The sequence below is a fragment of the Adiantum capillus-veneris genome, chromosome 4, assembly GCF_014529385.1.
Source record: "Adiantum capillus-veneris isolate H3 chromosome 4, ASM1452938v2, whole genome shotgun sequence".
In the NCBI taxonomy this organism is placed as follows: Eukaryota; Viridiplantae; Streptophyta; class Polypodiopsida; order Polypodiales; family Pteridaceae; genus Adiantum; species Adiantum capillus-veneris.
Genome location: NC_140934.1, coordinates 111,200,101 through 111,219,857, shown reverse-complemented (window position 1 = coordinate 111,219,857; position 19,757 = coordinate 111,200,101). Strand labels below are relative to the sequence as shown.

Below are 19,757 nucleotides of genomic sequence, written 5' to 3'. Positions count from 1 at the left end.
CTCGCTCTCCCCTCCCCCCCTCCTGGCACTCACTTCTCAGAGCATCTGGATGCAGAGTCTAAGAGTGAGAACCCTCCCACTCTCTTGTACTTTGAGCACAAATTAATACAAAAAGAATTACCGAAAGGGCCACCAGTCTTTGGGGCCAATATCTCTAGGCATGGAACTTCGCCGGGCCGTGTCGAATCAATTGTGAATTGTGAACTGTTTTAAAGTGAATCTTTGCTGTGTCGCCGTAGAATCTTGACTTGGAGTGCCCAAGTTTGTTACAGTGGTATCAGTGCGCGGCCGATTTCTCTTCTACCACGAAATCCGATCCTTTTCTCGCGACACTTACGGATTCCAATTAAGAACAGTCGACTTCCTCTGCATTTGGAGATGCGGGAAGAGATCACGAAAAAGATTCTCACGAAGAGTACGGCCTACTCAAGCAGAGATTGAAGAGATGGAACGTCGACAATTGGTTGACGACGCGACAAAGATGGTGATCAACATTGCGAAGGATCCGAAATTTACAAAATTTTTGACTCAGACATCCTTCGACAAGGTGCACACCCAGTGGACGAAGGCCACGGAGCCAACCCCTCAAACCGGCACTCAAGAAACCTCCTTGTCACGTGACACATCCAACCCTATGTGTCCGTGGACAAGCTACAGCATGACAAGGGTTCAGGCACTCCAGTCAGTCTAGCTTAGGAAGTGTTATGGCACTTTTGTGAGTCTGTTCGCAGACCGTGCATGCCCAGGCACTTAGATTAGATGCATATCCTCTTGTTGCACACAACATGACCATCAGATTCCAGTCAGATCCCATCAGTAGCATTTTTACAGTGCATAGACCTATTTTCCCTATTTTTGACATTTTTCACTTATTATTTTTAAGTGACTTTTATTGGAAAGTAGGTAGGGCAATTTTGCTAAGATAATATATAAGCAAACCAAAGCTAGCACTTTCTGGCAAAAGAGGCAACAGGAGCACTCGCTCAACAAGCAACTTCTCAACAAAACCCCCAAATGCCCTAGCGTTTTTGCATCATAGCAGAAGGCTAGCGTTTTTGGACCAGATCAGCCAGCGTTTTAGCATTGGCATAGCCTGGCAACAGCAAGAAGCAGCAGACTCTCCAGTGTTAGCAGATTTCCACTGCAAGGACAAAGATCAGCCCTAGCGTTTTTGCATACGCAAGGCACTTCAACGTTTTTGCAGATCTTCACGACGGAATCCCCACAAGCATCAGCGTTTTCAGTTTTCAACATTTAGTACCTGCACTAGAACCCCAAACCTCGCAGATCTCACCTTCCCGCAGCAGATCCTCGCCGCACAGTCAGATTCCGCGAAGTTTGCAGTTTCAGCCCGGAAAACGCAGATTTCCGCATCTGCGTTTTCAGCATGTCGTCGTTGCATCGTCGCCATCGACATCGTCATCGACACAGAGTCAGAATTCAGCAGATAAAGATTTTGCACATTTCAGCCATTAGCACTTTCCGATTTCAGCCTCCTAATCGTCCTCATCGTCGTCGACATCGTCAGCAAGTCCAAGCATTGTAGAGATTTGTGCAATCGTAAGTAGACAGCTCTCGCCATAGAGAGTGGGGCCCTTAGAGGAGGGTTTTACAACGTCTCTGGTGTCGTATTCTCTCTCTCTCTCTCTCTCTCTCTCTCTCTCTCTCTCTCTCTCTCTCTCTCTCTCTCTCTCTCATGCACTTCCATTCACAGTGTCCATTCACTTTGTTTGTAAAGGAACGGAAGGCTCTCCCTCCCGTAAGTAAAAGGAACCCTTGAGCACACTTCAGAGCACTCATCTTGAGCAAAGTTCAACATTCATTCCGCTGGACCTAACACTCCTACTCCGAGGATGTTTAGGAAGCAAGAATTGGAAGAGGTGGTTGATACACGGATTACTTAGCTTTTTGACGCGAACAACAAAGCCAAAAAGCACGACAAAAAGTAGAAGAAAGGAACTGACTTCCCAAGTTATTTGGGTCGTCAATCTACTTTTGCCTCGGCAAGAAAGCAGAAGAAGCGTGTGCAATTTGAAAGAGTATCCAGTTCTTCTGACTCGAGCGAAGAAGACGAGAAAGGGAAAAAGCAAAGCTTCGGAAAGGGTAAGAAAAAGGCTAAGAAGCCTAAGTTTCGCCCAGTTTCTGACAGTTCTACAGAGGACTCGTCTTCAGATAGTTCGAACTCCGACGATCACAGATTTTACGCAAAGAAGAAGCATCTCTATAAAGCCAACCAGTATGACTTCCTTGAAGATAAAAGCAAGAAAATTCGAAAATTTAAGGAAGGTGGACAGTCAATTAAGTTTGACACTTTTTCTAGATTCTGAGATGCTTCGAGGGCTTTGGTCTTCATACAGCAGTTTGATATAGCTTTCTCTGGAGGGCATTACTCAGAGCACTCCAAGATTCAGAGGGCTACTTCTTTCTTCAAGGAAAATGCTCGAACATGGTGGTCCACTCTTCTATTGAACAAGGAAGCGCCAGTTAAATGGCTAAAATTCAAAAGGCTTTTTATTTCTTCTTGGCTGACTCGGGAGTACGAACGAGATATACAAACTGCTTGGAATCATTTTCAGATGACCAAGAGAGATTCTTTGGACTCATGGAGCTCATTTCTACTAGCCTCTTCATTTAAGAAGATCTCATTTAAAGAACAGATTGAGCGGTTTTGCTGCGGACTTCCTGCAAAGATCCGAGATCACTGCTTAGGACAAAAGTCAGATTCTATTCAAGAATTGATGGGTCATGCGAAACGGGGTCTTTCCATACATTCAGGCAATCTGACTTACCTTACAGATGAGATCATGACTCAGAGAACCAAACAGACTTCTAATAATGAAAGTAGAAAGAAGAAGAGCCACCAAGAAAAGAAAGATAAGGATTCACGACCCCGGCTCACTCTTCGGGAGAGAGCCAACTACATCAAAAAGGGGAAGTGTTTTGGATGCGGGGAACATGGGCACATTTCCGCAAAGTGCCCTAAAAAGGCACAGCAAGAACAAAATGAAGAAAGGCTAGAGAGCTCTGTTGGGCCGTGTCGAATCAATTGTGAATTGTGAACTGTTTTGAAGTGAATCTCTGCAATGGCGCGGTAGAATCTTGACTTGGAGTGTCCAAGTTTGTTACACTACAAAAGTTGTTCACCCTAGAAACCTCTGCTTGTCATGAATGATCAAGCAGGCTAGGGGGGTTGGCAAGCTATGTCAGGCATTTTTTGGATGAGCATAAAGCTAGTAGTTGTGCCAAAAAGCTTGCTAACTAGCCTCAAGTATATATGTGTACATAGTGCTGCAACTCTTGGGAGTGACCATGTAAAAATTCACGTACAAAGGTTTGGTTTTGTCGGGCTTGTGTACTAGTGTTTTCGGTTGTTCGAGTCTCGAAAACATGGTTTTCAATAAGTATTTTCAGCCGTGCTTTATAGCTTGTGAATAGGACTTGTACATTGTGAGTTATGTGCGTCCGAAGTGGGTGGTCTCGACTTAGAAAGTGATTGTAGATGCATGCGACAAAGGCAACTCGGCCAACTTCTTGATCTAAAATTAGAAATGCTGAGATTTTAAATTTCTAGAGATAGCCAAAGTAATGGGCTGCGAGCCGTGCTTTACGGCATCGCATTTGACAATTATTGATCATTTCAGCAAGTTTTGCATGTTGATTCCTTGTAAGGCCACAGTCACCGCACAAGATGTAGCACGTTTGTTCATTAAGTATTGGTACCCCCTTTGTGGTTTGCCAAAATCAATTGTTTCAGATAGGGATGTTAAGTTCACGTCCAATTTTTGGCGTGCACTCTATAAAAATTTTGGCACTAAGTTGAATTTTTCATCAGCTTTTCATCCACATCAGATGGTCGGACACAGATTTACAATCAGTTGGCTTTTGATGTTTTAAAGTCATATATGCATGATCAACAGTCATTGGGAGCTCTATCTCCCATTGGTTCAGGCTATTTTAAACGACTCTTTTTCCTCTACCATTGGTAGAACTCCGTGTGAGGCAGCTTTTGGACATCCGTTCCAATCACTTTTGACTCGCTCGATCAGTCCAATGACTGATGCCAATGCTGAAAGTCAGCCGTTGGATGAGATTTCTGAGAGTATGAAGCTTCGACTGAGCAAGGCTCACGAGTCTTACTCACGGCAGGCCAACAAGCATCGTCAGGATGTTTCTATGAAGGAAGGGGGTTCGGTGTATTTAAGAATCATAAAGCAACGTCTTAAGCAAGTTGGAAAGAAGTGTCCAAAGTTGTCTTTCAAAATGTATGGTCCATTTCCTATCATTAAAAAGATATTGAGGTTTCGATGAAATTGCAATTGCCTAACTCATGGTCTACGCACAACGTTTTCCATGTTTCTTGGTTGAAAGTATTTCAAGGAACACCTCTGAAGAACACTTTCAAAGAAGAAGAACCGGAGATCATCGATGAAGTTGAGGTCATGGAGCCGGAGCAAGTGTTGTTGCATCGGTTTCGCCATGGCTCAAAGAAACAAGTAAGACAATACTTTTTGAAGTTCAAGGATCGAGAAACGCACGAAGCAGTGTGGGTTGACGTAAGAGTTTTTCAAAGATTACTCAGAGTTGTTGGCAGACTACAAGGAAGCCATGCAGCTCGGTACCAGTACCTCACTTTAAGTCCAAGGTTCATGTCGTCTTAGGAAGTGTTTTGGCACCTTTGTGAGCCCGTGCGCAGGCCGTGCATGTCCATAACACTTACAGTAGTTTCATTTCCTCTGGTTGCATATAGCATGATCATCAACATTACAGTCAATAGCCATCATGAGCATTTTTCAGTGCACAAAACCCATTTTCCCTATTTTAGCCATTTTTCACTTATTATTAGTAAGTGACTTTGTTGGGAAACTGGGTAGGGCAAATTTGCTAAGTTAATATATAAGAAAATTGGCAGTCACTCAGCAAAAGCAGAAGGAGCAAAGAGAGCACAGGCAAACCTCTTGCAGCAGGCTCTCTAGCATTCCTTCTCAAGCAAGAACCTTCAAAAACACTTGCGTTTTTCAGCAGCTTTAAACCAGCGTTTTCAGCATCTAAAGCCAGCGTTTTTCAGCATCCATTCAGCGTTTTGGAACAGCCTACATCAGTGTTTTCCACCAGCATTTTCAGCAGATAAGAGCAGCCAGATACTTCAGCGTTTTCAGCAGACTTATAACAGCGTTTTCAGCCCTACTGTGATAGCGTTTTCAGCCATACACTTCAGCAATTCCAGCACCTGAAACCAGCGTTTTCAGCCAGCCGTCGTACTCGTAGTCGTCATCCTCGTCGTCACCGTCGTCTCCGACCTAGAACCTCATTGTATCATAGCATCAAGAACTTGGATCAACACCTTGTATCAGATTGTGCAATCAATAGCAATAGACTTCTCTCGCCATCGAGAGAGGTGCCCTTGGAGGAGGGTTTGACAACTTTTCTGGTGTCGTATTCTTCTCTCTCTATCTCTCACTCTCAATACCTTCATTCACAGTGTTATCCACTTTGTTTGTGATCATTTGCACTCTCTCACTAAAGAACGGAAGGCTCTCCCTTCCGTAAGTAAAAGGAACCCTTGAGCACAGTTCGGAGCACTCATCTTGAGCAAAGTTCAACATTCAATTCCGCTGCACCTTACATATAGCTGCAACACCTGCAAACTTTCCAGAGAGCTCATTTTTGAGCAAGAGAGAGTACACCCTCAACTTCAGATGGCCATATCTCTCTCATTTTTCCTTTGTTTTCAGTCTATGGATACTCTACGGACATCTGCTCGAGACAAGCTACGTCACGATGTCCTTGGTTTCTCCTAATTCCAAGTGTGCTTCATGCTAGAAGGGTTCTTCATAAATCTTTACAGGTGCTTATCAAAGGTGGTTTCGGCAATGCAATAGTTCTTCGTCCGACGGTGTGACTCGTGCAAGGCTATACAGGCACTCGTTTTCCTTGTCGTTTGCACACAAACATCGTTTTGGTGCCCCCACTGAGGAGCAAGTGCTCCTCTGCTCCAATTTTTGTGAAATATATCTATTCTGCAGGCAGAGAATGTAAAGGGGATGTGGATCCTTATGGACAACCGCCTATGTATGTGCAAATTGTGGACATCACATGAGGCGATCGTGTAATTGGATTGCAGCCTTTGGAGGGTCGTGAGGTTTTGTGAAGTCAAGCATTGGGGGCCGGGTTACCCAATGTGAGGTGGATTAGGTACTGGAGAGATCGAGAGATCCATCGACATCCCTTTAACTTTTGACGTCTGTTTTTGTGGCAATCGAACATGGCAGACGAGTTTCCACAATTTCATGGAATGCCTAATGAGAATGCACGGACTTTTATTGAGAAACTGGAAGTTAATTGCTTATTGCAAAATATATTAGATCAAGCTATATTATTGCGGTTGCTGCAATACACTTTACAAGATGAGGCAAAAGTTTGGTTACAAAATTATGAAGAGGTGGTATAGGCACAAACCCAAGGGATGGTTTTGGACTACAATCGTGTGAAGCAAGATTTTTTGGCACAGTACAGATCCATTGAAGTACCTGATGAAGTTTGGCATGAAATCTTGGGATACACTCAAAAGGTTAATCAAAGTGTTGATGATTTTGTCATGCAATTCACCCGTTTATGGATAAATGAGCCCGAGCTTTGGGAAATGAAACCCCTCCAACCATGTTAAAGAAGGACCGTTTTGTGGCAAACTTAAAGGAAAGTCTGAAGTTCAAAGTTGGGCTGAAAAGGCCCGCTTCCTTCGAGGACGCGGTCACTATCGCCAGGAAGAAAGAATGGAAAGCTCAAAGACTCAATGAGTATGGAAAAGCGGTCCATGTGCAAGGTAATGGTGGCCAAAATGAGGGAAACCAGGCAGAGGTTGAAGCCCAACCTGCTCAAAGGGTTGCGAACACTGAACAAATACAACGAAATATGCAAGACATGATGACCATGATGCAGGAATTGCGGCTCAATGTTCTTGGAGGTGGTCGTGGTCGTGGTAGAGGAATGGCCCAACCGTGTGAAGCCCAGCCTAATGCTAATGTGGGTCGTGGACAAGGTGTCTTTGAGCCGCAAAGGAGGTTCATCCCTACCTATTATAATTGTGGTGAACTTGGTCATATCAGCAAGCCAACAAGGATGGGAGGTGATATGTTTCCACTTCCTCAACAGACCCTAACAGGGCTAATGATTATGCATTGGATATATGGGGAGATCAAGGTACTGAACAGGAAAATCGGGCCTCAACCTCTGGTGGTCATGTGGGTATTGTACGGGTTGAAAAGAAAGAAGCAGATACGATGCCCATAAGCAAAAGAGAGAGGGAAGGCTATGCCGCTCCAGGTCCCAGTAAGAAGAAAGGAAAAGAGAGAGTGTGAAGATGCGAAAGTTAAGAGGACAAGAAGACCTCATAGACGGTTTGAAGTAGCAGATTTACCTCTGGGAGAAGGCCAAACAACTTACAATCTAAAGGAAGACCTGATTGGGAGGAAAGTAGATTGTACTTTTGAACAATTGATGAATATGGTACCCAAACTTAAGAGGCAGTGGAAGTCATTAGAAAGAGCCGAAGCATGGACAACTCAGAGTATCCGAAGTTACTAGTGAAGACAGGTCTGAAGATTCAGAAAGCAACACTACTTCTAGTTCCAGTGATGAGGGTGAAGTGTCATTCTTGTTGTTGGACGAGGAGAAGAGAGGAATTGGTCAAGTATTGCAAGTGTCAGGGGATATAAATGCTTCAAGCTGTTTAGAACAACTTGAGGAGTTGATGCAGCCAAAATAGAAATTGCCAGTGAAGAAAGGGTTGATTCAAAATATGTTGAGTACTGATTTGACACAAGGAGAAAGAAGGGAGTACTTAACAATGTTGGACAGGTTTCCAAATCTTTTCATCACTTCATATCAAGAAATAAAGGGTTTTGTTGGAGAACCTGTGAAGATTGAACTAGTTGAAGAGGCAAAGCCAATAAGACAGAAATTAAGAAGGATGGGTAAGGAGCAAATGAATGCTTTAAAAGAAGAAGTGGATAAACTTTTGGATGCAGGGTTTATTGTGCCAGTTGATAATGCTGAATGGGTGAGCCCTGTAGTGGTCATTTTAAAGAAAGATGGGCGTTGGAGAGTTTGCGTTGATTATAAGCCATTAAATGCAGTGACCAAGAAAGATCCTTATCCCTTACCTTTCATTGATCAACTTTTGGATGCCGTGGCTGGCTTTGAAAGATACAGTGTCTATGACGGTTCTTCAGGGTATTTCCAACTTATCCTTACTCCTTAAGACCGGAAAAAGACTACTTTTATCACTCCATGGGGTTGTTTCTGTTTTTGTTGCCTTCCTTTTGGGTTAACAAATGGACCTCGAGCTTTTGAAAGAAAAGTGGATTGGTCTCACCCCGTTCCTTGGGATGTTTGTCAAAGGATTCATAGATGATTTCTGTTTATACAGTTCAAGAAAAGAGTATGTTCAAAAGCTTGAAATGACTTTTGCAAGGTATGATGAATGCGGGGGTCAGCTGAACCCTAAGAAGTGTCATTTGGCAAAGCCAAGGGTGAAGCTTCTTGGACATGTAATTTTAGAAAATGGGATTGAAGCAGATCCAGAAAAAGTGGAAGCTTTGTTATTACTGTCATCTCCAAAGGATACCAAACAGTTGGCCACTTTTATACAGAAGGTCAAAAATTTGTCTCGATTCATACCTTTGGCATCACAGTTATTGTATCCATTGCAACAAGCGGTTAAGAATGATCCATTGGAGTGGACACGTGATTGTGAAGATGTTTTTGACAGTCAAAGAAGTTTTGAGTATACTACCTATTATGTTAGCACCTGATTGGGAAAAGGAATTTTATGTTAACCCATCAGTGGGAGATGATGCCATTGGGGCTATGTTGTTGCAAAGGGGGAAGGAATCTCAGTATATGTATCCTGTTCATTATGCTAGCAGACTGAAGACTCCTCATAAAAGAGATTACTCAGAAATTGAATTGGTGATAACTAGTATGGTTTATGCTTGCAAACGATTCAGACATTACTCGTTACAAAAGTCGTTCACTTTTCTCACCAGTTATTCATTGCTCCCTCAGTTGTTTAATAACTCAAATATATCAAAGACAATGATGAAGTGGGTTATTGAACTTCAGGAGTTACAGTTCACTTTTTTAGTGGAAGAGAGTACTCGGGCTACCTTGGCAGATTTACTCACTTATAAGGAGACTCCTGTTTTGGTTAATGAAGAGGTGATGCAAAGGAAGAAGGTCGAAACTCTTGCTATATCCAATGATTCACTGTTGTATTTTGATGGCTCTTATCGAAGAAGTCATGATGCTGCTTCGGGAGGAATTGTCATTTATGATGCACAAGGAAAACTTGTAAGAAAACAAGGGCTGAAACTGGATACAAAAAGTAACAATCAAGTAGAGTACATGGCTCTTGAAGGTGGCTTGCACATCTGTTTACAGTTGAGAATTAAATGCCTACAAATCAAAGGAGATGCCTTAGTGGTTGTGAAGCAAGTATTGGAAGTATGGAGAATAAGAATCTTAAACTGAAAATTTTATGCTTCAAGGTGAAATCGTTATCAAAAAGTTTGAAGCATGAAATTTGCAACATATTGAAAGGTCTCAAAATGAAGAAGCTCATGATGTTGCCCAAGAAATGATCACTTGTGTGTTTGTGCTGAAGGCAAATGCCCCTTTATATCATGAAACGGAAGTATTATCAAAGGAGGTGGATTTCCTGTTGACAGGTGTTTTACTTAAGGGTCTACCATCATCAAAAAAGTATGCTTGTATAAGAAAAGCTAGAAAGTACAAAATGCTTAATGATGTGCTTTACATGAAAGGAAGTGATTTAGTAATCCGTCGTGTGCCTTGGAAAGAGGAAATCTACAAGATTTTGGAAGAAAATCATGAGGGATCTTGTGGAGGCCATTTTGCCATGAAGATCATGTTACATAAAATTTTGCAAGAAGGCTATGTATGGCCAAGTATTCGGGATGTTAACCATTAGTGCAAGTCTTGTTTGTCTTGTCAGAGAATGGGGAAGAGAATTTTGAAGCCCGAAGTACGAAAGACAATTCTAGCTTTTGATGTGTTTGAAAAATGGGGTCTTCATGCTATTGGACCCTTACCCATGACTAGCAAAAGGAATGCTTACATTTTGACAGCACTGGATTATTTGTCACGTTGGGCAGAAGCTAAAGCTGTCAAGCAGATTATCAGTAAGGAAATGGAAAAGTTTGTACATGAACATATATGCTACAAATTTGGTGTGCCGTTAGAACTACTTTCTGATAGAGGACCAAGATTTAGAGGAAAGCTGTTTGATTTCCTATGCGAAAAGCTCAATATATAGCACGGGTACAGTTCTCCTTATTATCCACAATGCAATGGTCTCAATAAAAGGTTCAATGGAGAGTTGGTGAAAATCTTGACAAAGATGACCCAGACACATGGGAAAACTTGGGATTCATAGTTGCCTTGTGCATTATGGGCCTATAGGACTGCTATCAAAACAAGCACAGGGTTTTCTCCTTACCACTTGGTCTATGGCAAGGAAGCATTATTGCCAATTGAAGTGGAGATTCCTGTACTCAAATTGTTGTCAATGAGAGATGAGGAGCAAAGAGATACTTGGCAGAAAAGGTTATTGGATTTACAATGTTTGCAATTGGACACTAATGAGTGTGTAAAGGATAAGGGAATTGAAAAGGGTGATCTTGTGTTGCAATACAATAGTAAGTTGGACAATACCTTTCAGAAAAAGTTTCAAATTAAGTGGGAAGATCCTTTTACTGTTGTGAACAAGTTTGACAATGGCACATATCAATTGGCAGATTTGGGTGGTGCACAACATAAATACGTGTTAATGGCTATAGATTGAAGAAATATCTAGCACGTTTGATAACAATTGTGACAGATGAGATGCTATGAATGGAGGAAGACAGTGTAAAGACATCCGAAAATGTGAATGAGGTTTTTGGGAATGAGCTACAGCAGTTGTTCACCCTAGAAACCTCTGCTTGTCATGAATGATCAAGCAGGCTAGGGGGGTTGGCAAGCTATGTCAGGCATTTTTTGAATGAGTATAAAGCCAGTAGATTGTGCTAAAAAGCTTGCTAACTAGCTACAAGTATATATGTGTACATAGTGCTACAACTCTTGGGAGTGACCATGTAAAAATTCATGTACAAAGGTTTGGTTTTGCCAGGCTTGTGTACTAGTGTTTTGGATTGTTGGAGTCCCCAAAACATGGTTTTCAATAAGTATTTTCAGCCGTGCTTTATAGCTTGTGAATCGGACTTGTACATCATGAGTTATGTGCGTCCGAAGTGGACGGTCTCGACTTAGAAAGTGATTGTAGATGCATGCGACAAAGGCAACTGGCCCAACTTGATGATCTAAAATTAGAAATGCTGAGATTTTAAATTTTGGAGATAGCCGAAGTAATGGGCTCCGAGCCGTGCTTTACGGCGTCACATTTGATGGCCGGAGCAGTGCACTATGCTCTTGGGAAGTTGGTCATGAGAAGAGGTCAAGCTGGAAATTTTCTGTGGGAAGGAGTGAGTTGGGGAAGTGTGGAAGGAATGTGTCATGTTGGCAAGAAAATAAACCCACATAGGGGGGCTTGGGCCCAAAGCAAAGAGTATATAGGGCAAGTTGGGAGCCCATTATGGGTGTATCACTTGAGAGGAGCTTGCAAGGAGCTTGGCTATGGGGACTCGTGGACCTTAAAGAGGGACCTTCAGCAGAGGAGGATGCACGAGAGCTTTGTAGCCAACTAGGCTACAAAGAGACTATGCCTTTTACAAAGGCATGGCGAGCCGGCCGTGACACCACTCGAGCTCGCCCGTTGATCATGCAGTTACGAGGAGATGAGGACCGCACCACCTTTTTTCGCAAAAGGGTGCTCTTACGAGGCCTCCAGGGCGGCCATATCTTTATGGACGAGGACCTCACTAGGATGCAGATCGAGCACAGGAAATCATGCATGCCCAGGGTCCTTCAGGCACGGCAAGAAGGTAAAAAGGCCTTCTTTCGAGATGGTAGAATCTTCATCGACGGCCGCCCAATCTCATAGGGATTCGGGACCTATGAGACACATACACTAGCACAGGAGACACCACTCAGAGGGGCAGTCTGGAACTACAATGGTTCTATATGGACACATCCGGAGCGCCTAGAGGAGATCATCAGTGAGCATGACTTTGTATGTTTTACGGAGACACATGAGAGCCCAGAGAGAGGACTACCTGTAGTCACAGGATTCCAGTGGGAGTCGACTTACAGGACCATCACCAGACAGAGTACAGCTCGAGGGTCAGGAGGGGTGGCCATACTATTCAAACAGAGCTTACACAACCGGATACAGGTGATGAGTAGAGACGAGGAGGCATGCTATATGTGGGTACGGCTAGAGCTCACCCACGAGAGAGGGCTATACATTGCCATATGCTACTTTTCCCCACATGGATCACGATATGCTATCCAGGACCCCTACTCTCGACTGTCGGAGGACATTTCTCACTACACATCACTCGGGGAAGTCCTCCTCATGGGGGACTTCAACGGGAGGACACAGAGCCGACAGTGTGAGATCTATGATATGGAGCAGCCGGAGATCATGAGGGCACTTGATGCAGAGGACATGGGGGTGAGTAGAGTGTCTGCAGATGGGGGACAGGACAACACTGGATATGGCAGACACCTTCTTGAGCTTGGCAGCAGGCACCATCTCGTTATTTATAACGGGATGGCGAGGTGGCCAGATTCTGGGGGATTCACTTGCTTCCCACACAGTGGCGGAGAGAGCACAGTAGACTATTTGTTGGGCTCTACCCAGACAGCAGAGCTTATACACTCCTTCAGCATTGCACGCACACCGATAGGGGCGGATCATACTTATCTCACATTCTCCCTTTTTGCTACACAGCTTGCTGACCCCCCCGCCTCCCCCCCTCACACTTACACTACCATTTCTTTCACTCATGAGCTCACTCCTGTTTATATACACCTGCATGAGCACCTTATACACTTAGACCCCACAGCCCCTCTGGACACACTCACCACACACATTACATCCATCTTACACGAGTCAGCCACTCAAAGTTTCCCACATCGCATACACACACACCCTCCACGCACTGGCACTATGCCACAAAACAGGTGGTACGACGACGAATGTCGAGATCTACACAGACACCTACATATACTAGAGATCAGAGGGGAGATTACACATCGCCAGGCTCAGCGCAAGATGCAGACACTTACCCGTCGTAAAAGACGGGAGTGGGAGGAGCACCAGTATTGGGACATCTATCATTTACTCATGAGCAAGAATAGTGCTGAGGCATGGCGTCGGATCAGACCTCCCAGGCCATCCACTCCTATTCAGGACCCAGCGGCATGGCACAGATATGCCGAGAGCTTATACGAGATCCCAGGACAGCCACCCATACCTACGCCATCGGCTACCCGACCCACATCATCTACTTTCTTCACCACCCACATGGTGAAGAAAGCTATATCCCACCTACAGCATGGGAGGGCTAGAGATCAGGTAGGCCTACAGGCAGAGCATCTTATATATGGCTGTGATGCATTGGCACCACTCATTGCCCACCTCTTCAACCGCGCGCTTTCAGAGGGATTCCCAGAGTCGTGGACAGCGCACACCATCGTGCCTATCCACAAATCTGGGGATGCCATGGATCCTAGCACATATCGCACTATCATGATGGTCCTATACTGGCCAAACTATATGGCGCGGTTTTAGAGGAGGAGCTCAGTTCTCTAGCAGAGGGAGAGGGCATGAGGACACCAGGACAGGCAGGCTTCCGCCGAGCTTTCTCTACTATTGATCATATCTTCACCCTTCGTTGTCTGATCGACCAGACACGGGTGAGGAAGAGGAGATTATATTGCTGCTGCGTTGACTTCCGCAAAGCATTTGACACAGTACCTAGAGAGAGACTTTTCCGATGTCTGGCTGCGCTTGGGATTGGAGAGGAGATGGCATGGGGGATCTATGCATTGTATGAGCATGTATCTGGCAGAGTGAGATGCCCGGGTGGATTATCTGACACCCTTGTGAGCACCATTGGTGTGAAACAAGGTTGCCCCCTATCACCTACACTCTTTGGTCTATACATTGACGATTGTAGACTTCATCTTGCACAGGGGTGGAGAGGGTGTGGATATTGCAGGGACTACTGTACACATACTCTTATATGCAGATGATATTGTCCTGATGTCAAAGACGGCAGAGGGACTACAACTACATTTGCAGGCCCTGGATGATTTCTGCTCACAGAGAGGACTCACGGTGAACCTTGGCAAGACCAAGGTTCTCATATTTCATACATCGGCTCAGATTCGCCGACAGAGTAGATTTACAGTAGCTGGAGGGGATATAGAAGTGACAGGCTCATATGTATATCTAGGGGTTACATTCACCGCAGCATCAGGGACCTTCTCTATGACACAGGCAGCCAGAGATAGACTTACCAGAGGATACGCATCACTAGCTCTGATGGAGAGACAGTGCCACCAGGCCCACTTCCAGGAGCCCCGGACGAAGGGGTGGCTCTTTGACACACTGGTCACACCTGCACTCATGTATGCCTCGGCCATTTGGGGACCGGGACTGGCAGACTCAGTATGGACACAGATAGAGAGGCCACAGATTATTATGATCTCCAGGATGATTCGCAGCAAGCCATCAGTTCCACACGACATTATTAGAGCTGAGCTGGCTACACCACCGATGTTGGTAGAGGCACTCTTTCAGACTGTTTGCCTTCTTCGCAGATTCAAAGATATGGATCCAGATAGGATCTCTCATAGAGCCTTCATTGCATCTAGAGAGATGGCACAGGCAGGGGACACTAGCTCATGGTATGAACAGACAAGAGATTGGCTAGCTCAGCACGGTTTTGATATTGATAGACTACCACCACTCCAGTATGACACCCAGGCCCCGACCTATACCCTGTCACGCTCTGAGCGGAATAGGGTCATCAGACAGGAGATATGGCATACATATATTCAGAGGACATGGCGCAGGCCCACAGACACCCTACCTCCTAAAATGCTATATTACTATGAGCATTTTCTGAGGTTCTCAGAGCAAGGATTCATTGAGATTCCATCATACATGCAACAGTACATGCCACACCGACTTCGGGTCAACATTGGCCAGCTACGAGTGTCATCACATCAGCTAGAGATTGAGAGTGGCAGAGCCAGAGGCATACCACGAGAGGAGCGTACATGCCGGATTTGCCAGACGGAGGTGGAGAGTGAGGAGCATTTTGTCATGAGATGCCCAGCATATACAGAGCTGAGAGAGAGATATGGCATTGGAGACTCATTACAGCAGCATATGATAGGCCGGGAGCAGAGGAGGTTTGGCCAGTTCCTGGTTGCGGCTTTAGAGGTTCGAGAGCAGTTGTTACAGCCACGCCAGAGTCAGGATAGCAGGACACAGACTACCATCACACAGTTTTTCCGACGAGCAGGACCAGACCCCCCCACACTACCTACACAGAGTAGAGGGCTTACCCTTCTGCAGGCAGAGTCTCAGAGGGCACGTCGGAGACCGAGGCTCTTAGGATACAGGACACATGGGTGTCACTAGAGGGAGATCTCGAGGATACTAACCTTACACCATCAGTATCTAGAGCAGAGTCATGTACCAGCACCAGGAGATCCAGCATTCCAGAGATACCTGAGCAGGCCACCATCGATGTACCACATTCTCTACCCTACATATGTTGCTTGTTTTTAGATACCCTCCCTATCATCTCATGGTGGTATCACCTTGCAGCCCCTAGTTGAGCCTGATGATGCGTGAGCACACCTCGACACGAGGACCCACACTATACATTGTACACCACATGCACCACCCTACCACACGCTCTTGCATAGTATAGCTCATTTCAGTTTGTACCCTTTTTTTTATTTTCCGATGCCTAGAGCATCAACACATGTATATGATATTGTCTCATAGGTCGAGTTCGGCCTTTCGTAGACGTTAACAAAGCTTTCTTTCTTTCTTTCTTTCTTTCTTTCTCTCTCTAACCAGGGGACGTTGATTAATCGAGCGGCCGAGCTAGGGAGATCCAGACGCTCACGGGTGCGGAGAACTACACAGCATCGACGGAGGCTGCATCAGAGGATTCGGATCACTTTGGCCCGACATGCTCGACGTTCGGTCAGACTACTGATCATGGAGGAGATTGATGAGATCCGCCAGTGACCGATGATCGATCTCCTGTGATTTAGCTTTTTTAAAGATTGTACACCTTGCTCATCTTCTTTGTATCAGCCTTTGTATCATCTCTTCCCTATTATATCCCCCACACACACACACACACACATTGGTGTTGTATTAGCACTCCCTACTCATATCCTACAAAGTTCCAGCTAGCTGCTTAGTTCACATCTAGCAGACTAGAATTTTGTAGTGACCCTTTTTCAGATTGGTACTCAGAAATTGTATCAGATTCACTGCGTTGTAACTTTTTGCTCTCATAGGTCATTTTGGCCTTTTGAAGACATTAATATAACACTTCATCACATCTCTCTCTCTCTCTCTCTCTCTCTCTCTCTCTCTCTCTCTCTCTCTCTCTCTCTCTCTCTCTCTCTCTCTCTCTCATAGGTCCCTTTGGCCTTTTGAAGACGTTAATATAACATTTCATTTCATTTCTCTCTCTCTCTCTCTCTCTCTCTCTCTCTCTCTCTCTCTCTCTCTCTCTCTCTCTCTCTCTCTCTCTCTCTCTCATAGGTCCCTTTGGCCTTTTGAAGACGTTAATATAACATTTCATTTCATTTCTCTCTCTCTCTCACACACACACGCAATACCCACACACAAGTAAATAAATTGGTTAAAACAATAAAGTTAATGATGATGACTATAATTGACTCAATTCTGGTAAGACAACCACGAAAATCCCACATCTGTGAGAACCTGCACTTACCTAAAAATCTAGCTGCATCACTTGACAAGAACAAAACTCAAAGAAAGGTACTGTTCCATGTGCACAAAGTAATGGCACCGGCATGATTGGCTTACCAATGATGATGTGTCGTAATCACAAACTTTATGCGTGCTCCATGTGATTCCGCTGCTTCTACCAAACGATCAGGCTCTACAGGGTCAACAACTGCTGCATCTCCAGATAAATCATCGACCAGCCTACAGCAAAAGATAATAATTCCATGAGCAATTATGCTGCAAAAGGTTAGGGAGAGAAAAAAGGATGTAAATCATAAACATTATAACGCAGAACCAAAAAAACCATCCTATTCATTAGAATTCACAACAAAAGAGCTTCATAATCAAGCCGTTGCTTGAAATTTAATGAAATGTCACAGCACTGAGACTTAAGTAGTGGTAGTGTAATGATGCGGATTTCTCAAAGTAAAATGATAGGTGAAGTCATGGGAAGCAAACTCTCAGTCGATTTGAGATATTGCAATCCTTGTTCTTGACTGGAGTAACTCCAGAGTTGGCTAATAACTGAGGGTCTATAAGTTGATGCACCAAAAAATGTGGGATCACTAGGCCAGCCAGAAGACCTGTCTCTGACATCAACGCCATGTAGGTAGCCAGTTAAAAATACCATGCAGCTTGCCAAAATTGCCTTGTTGCCAAAGAATTCATGTAGACAAGTACTAATCAGTTCAATCAAGGGAAGATGTAGAGGTAGGCTATCCATACCTTGCAAAGAAAGAAAGATTCCTCATGCTGCACAAAGAGCATGTTCTCCCTTCCCTCAATATGCAAGCACTCCTCTTGCTCGCTGTTCCCCTGCTCCCATCACCTCAGCCAGCACGATCCTCTCAAGAGAGACCTCCTCTTAATACATAGCTTTCACTTCATCTGGCAGCCCTCTTCCCTCCTCGCCTCAACCACCCAACCCCTCCTCCCTCTACCTTAGCCTCCTTCAATTGGCACCCCTTGAGCCCACAGCCTCATTCATCAGCTGCCCTACCCTTATTATGCCTTTGAGCCCTCAGCCAGTTTATGCCAACCATTGCTGGCTACATCTCAGCCATCCCTTTAGTGATCCATATGTCTTCCTCTCCACCTTGCTTTGCCTATCTATAGACAAGAAAGAAAGAAAGCTTTATTAACAAGTTCTACAGGCCAAAATTGGCTAATGAGACGGAGCAATGTAAATCTATGTGTCACAGACATGAGACACAGATATGCTTTGTCAAGGAGCGTAGGAGCACCCTCTTCTGTAGGTTCTCTTTGTTAAGCATCCAATTCAACCCCATCATCCCACTTTTCTTCACCACGCTCCTCATCTTCGTTGACTTGATCATCTTCAGCTTCTCTGTCAATTTCCTCTTCCCTGTCTTCAGATTCTCTTCCAAAATCTCTCATTTGGCTCAGTATCATTGTCACATTCCTTGTCAATTGATTCCATTTCAGAATCCATGGCGTGTGCTGTCAAAAATCGGATCAGATTCTTCGTAGAGGAAGAATTTGTTGAAGCTCTAATACCTCTAAAACCGGCTAGCCACTAGCTAGGCGGTGAATCAATAGCAAACACACATCGGAACTTGAAAACTAATGACACTTAGAGCTTTAAAACAACTGAAGTCAAGACACGATAGAGCGTAGTTCTCTACCGCACTCGCCCCCAACTAAGGCACCCCTTTATATTAATAAGTCACAAAGTATAATTGTCGAGGAGTCCACTTTGCAACTGAGCAACCATGTACTGATCTACCATAGCGGGCTCCCAACACTCACTTATAAAGGCACTGCACCCAAATTTTTACAAAAGCTAGGTGTCCGAAAGCAAAGCTACTAAAACCAAGTGCCCCAAAAGCTTACAAATCAACTACATTTGTCAATAGCCCAAACTGCAACGGCTCTCTACGGACACACCCAGGGAGACTGGAAGAGGTGATGCATGGTAGAGACATCATTCTACTCATAGAGACACACGAGGGCTCAGAGAGAGGTCTACCCCGAGTACAGGACTATCAATGGGAGTCTACACATAGGAAGTGTACACGGCACAACACTTCGAGAGCATCTGGCGGAGTAGCAGCCCTCTACCGCCGCTCACTTCACAGCAGGATACAGATCGTAGCACGCGATCCAGAAGCACGATACATGTGGATACGAATTGAGCTATCTGAGGAGCACATCATCTACATCGCCATATGCTACTTTGCACCTGGCGGCTCTAGGTTTGCACAGACAGATGGAGGAGAGACAGAGGAGGTCCACACAAAGAGAGGAGAGGAGGAGGATGATTCACACTCACCATATGCATGTCTCAGGGAGGAGATCATGGAGTACTCTAGATTGGGTGAAGTCTTCCTCACGGGGGATTTCAACGCCAGGACACAGAGTAGACAGTGTGATATTTACGACTTCAACGACCCAGAGCTACTCTCCACCATGGAGGACACAGGGGCAGAGAGGATCTCTAGAGATACACCACACCCACACCATATGGGAGACACCTACTTCGACAGCACCATCTCGTTATTTATAACGGGATGGCGCAATGGCCATCATCCGGCAGCCTGACTTGTATACCACCATCATCAGTAGCCAGTGGAGGTAGCACAGTTGATTACATCATCGGCTTCAGAGAGGCAACCCATTTGCTCACATCTCTCAACATCCCACCACTACCTATTGGGGCTGACCACGCATATCTTGCCCTATCTCTCACTGGCTCACCCATCCCACATACACCACCTACATCCACACCACAAACCACTATACACTTCACACATGAGCTAGC

General features: G+C 44.8%; 1 protein-coding gene across 2 annotated transcripts in view; it reads right to left on the bottom strand.

Moving 5' to 3' along the window:
* GLY2 (Metallo-hydrolase/oxidoreductase superfamily protein) overlaps positions 1-19,757 on the bottom strand; it is an 80,839-nt gene that overhangs the window by 6,726 nt on the left and 54,356 nt on the right. For both annotated transcript variants that reach the window (XM_086511007.1, XM_086511008.1), the window contains exon 2: positions 17,054-17,176. In XM_086511007.1, coding sequence (XP_086367133.1) covers positions 17,054-17,176 — 123 coding nt within the window. The remainder of the gene's footprint in view (positions 1-17,053; positions 17,177-19,757) is intronic.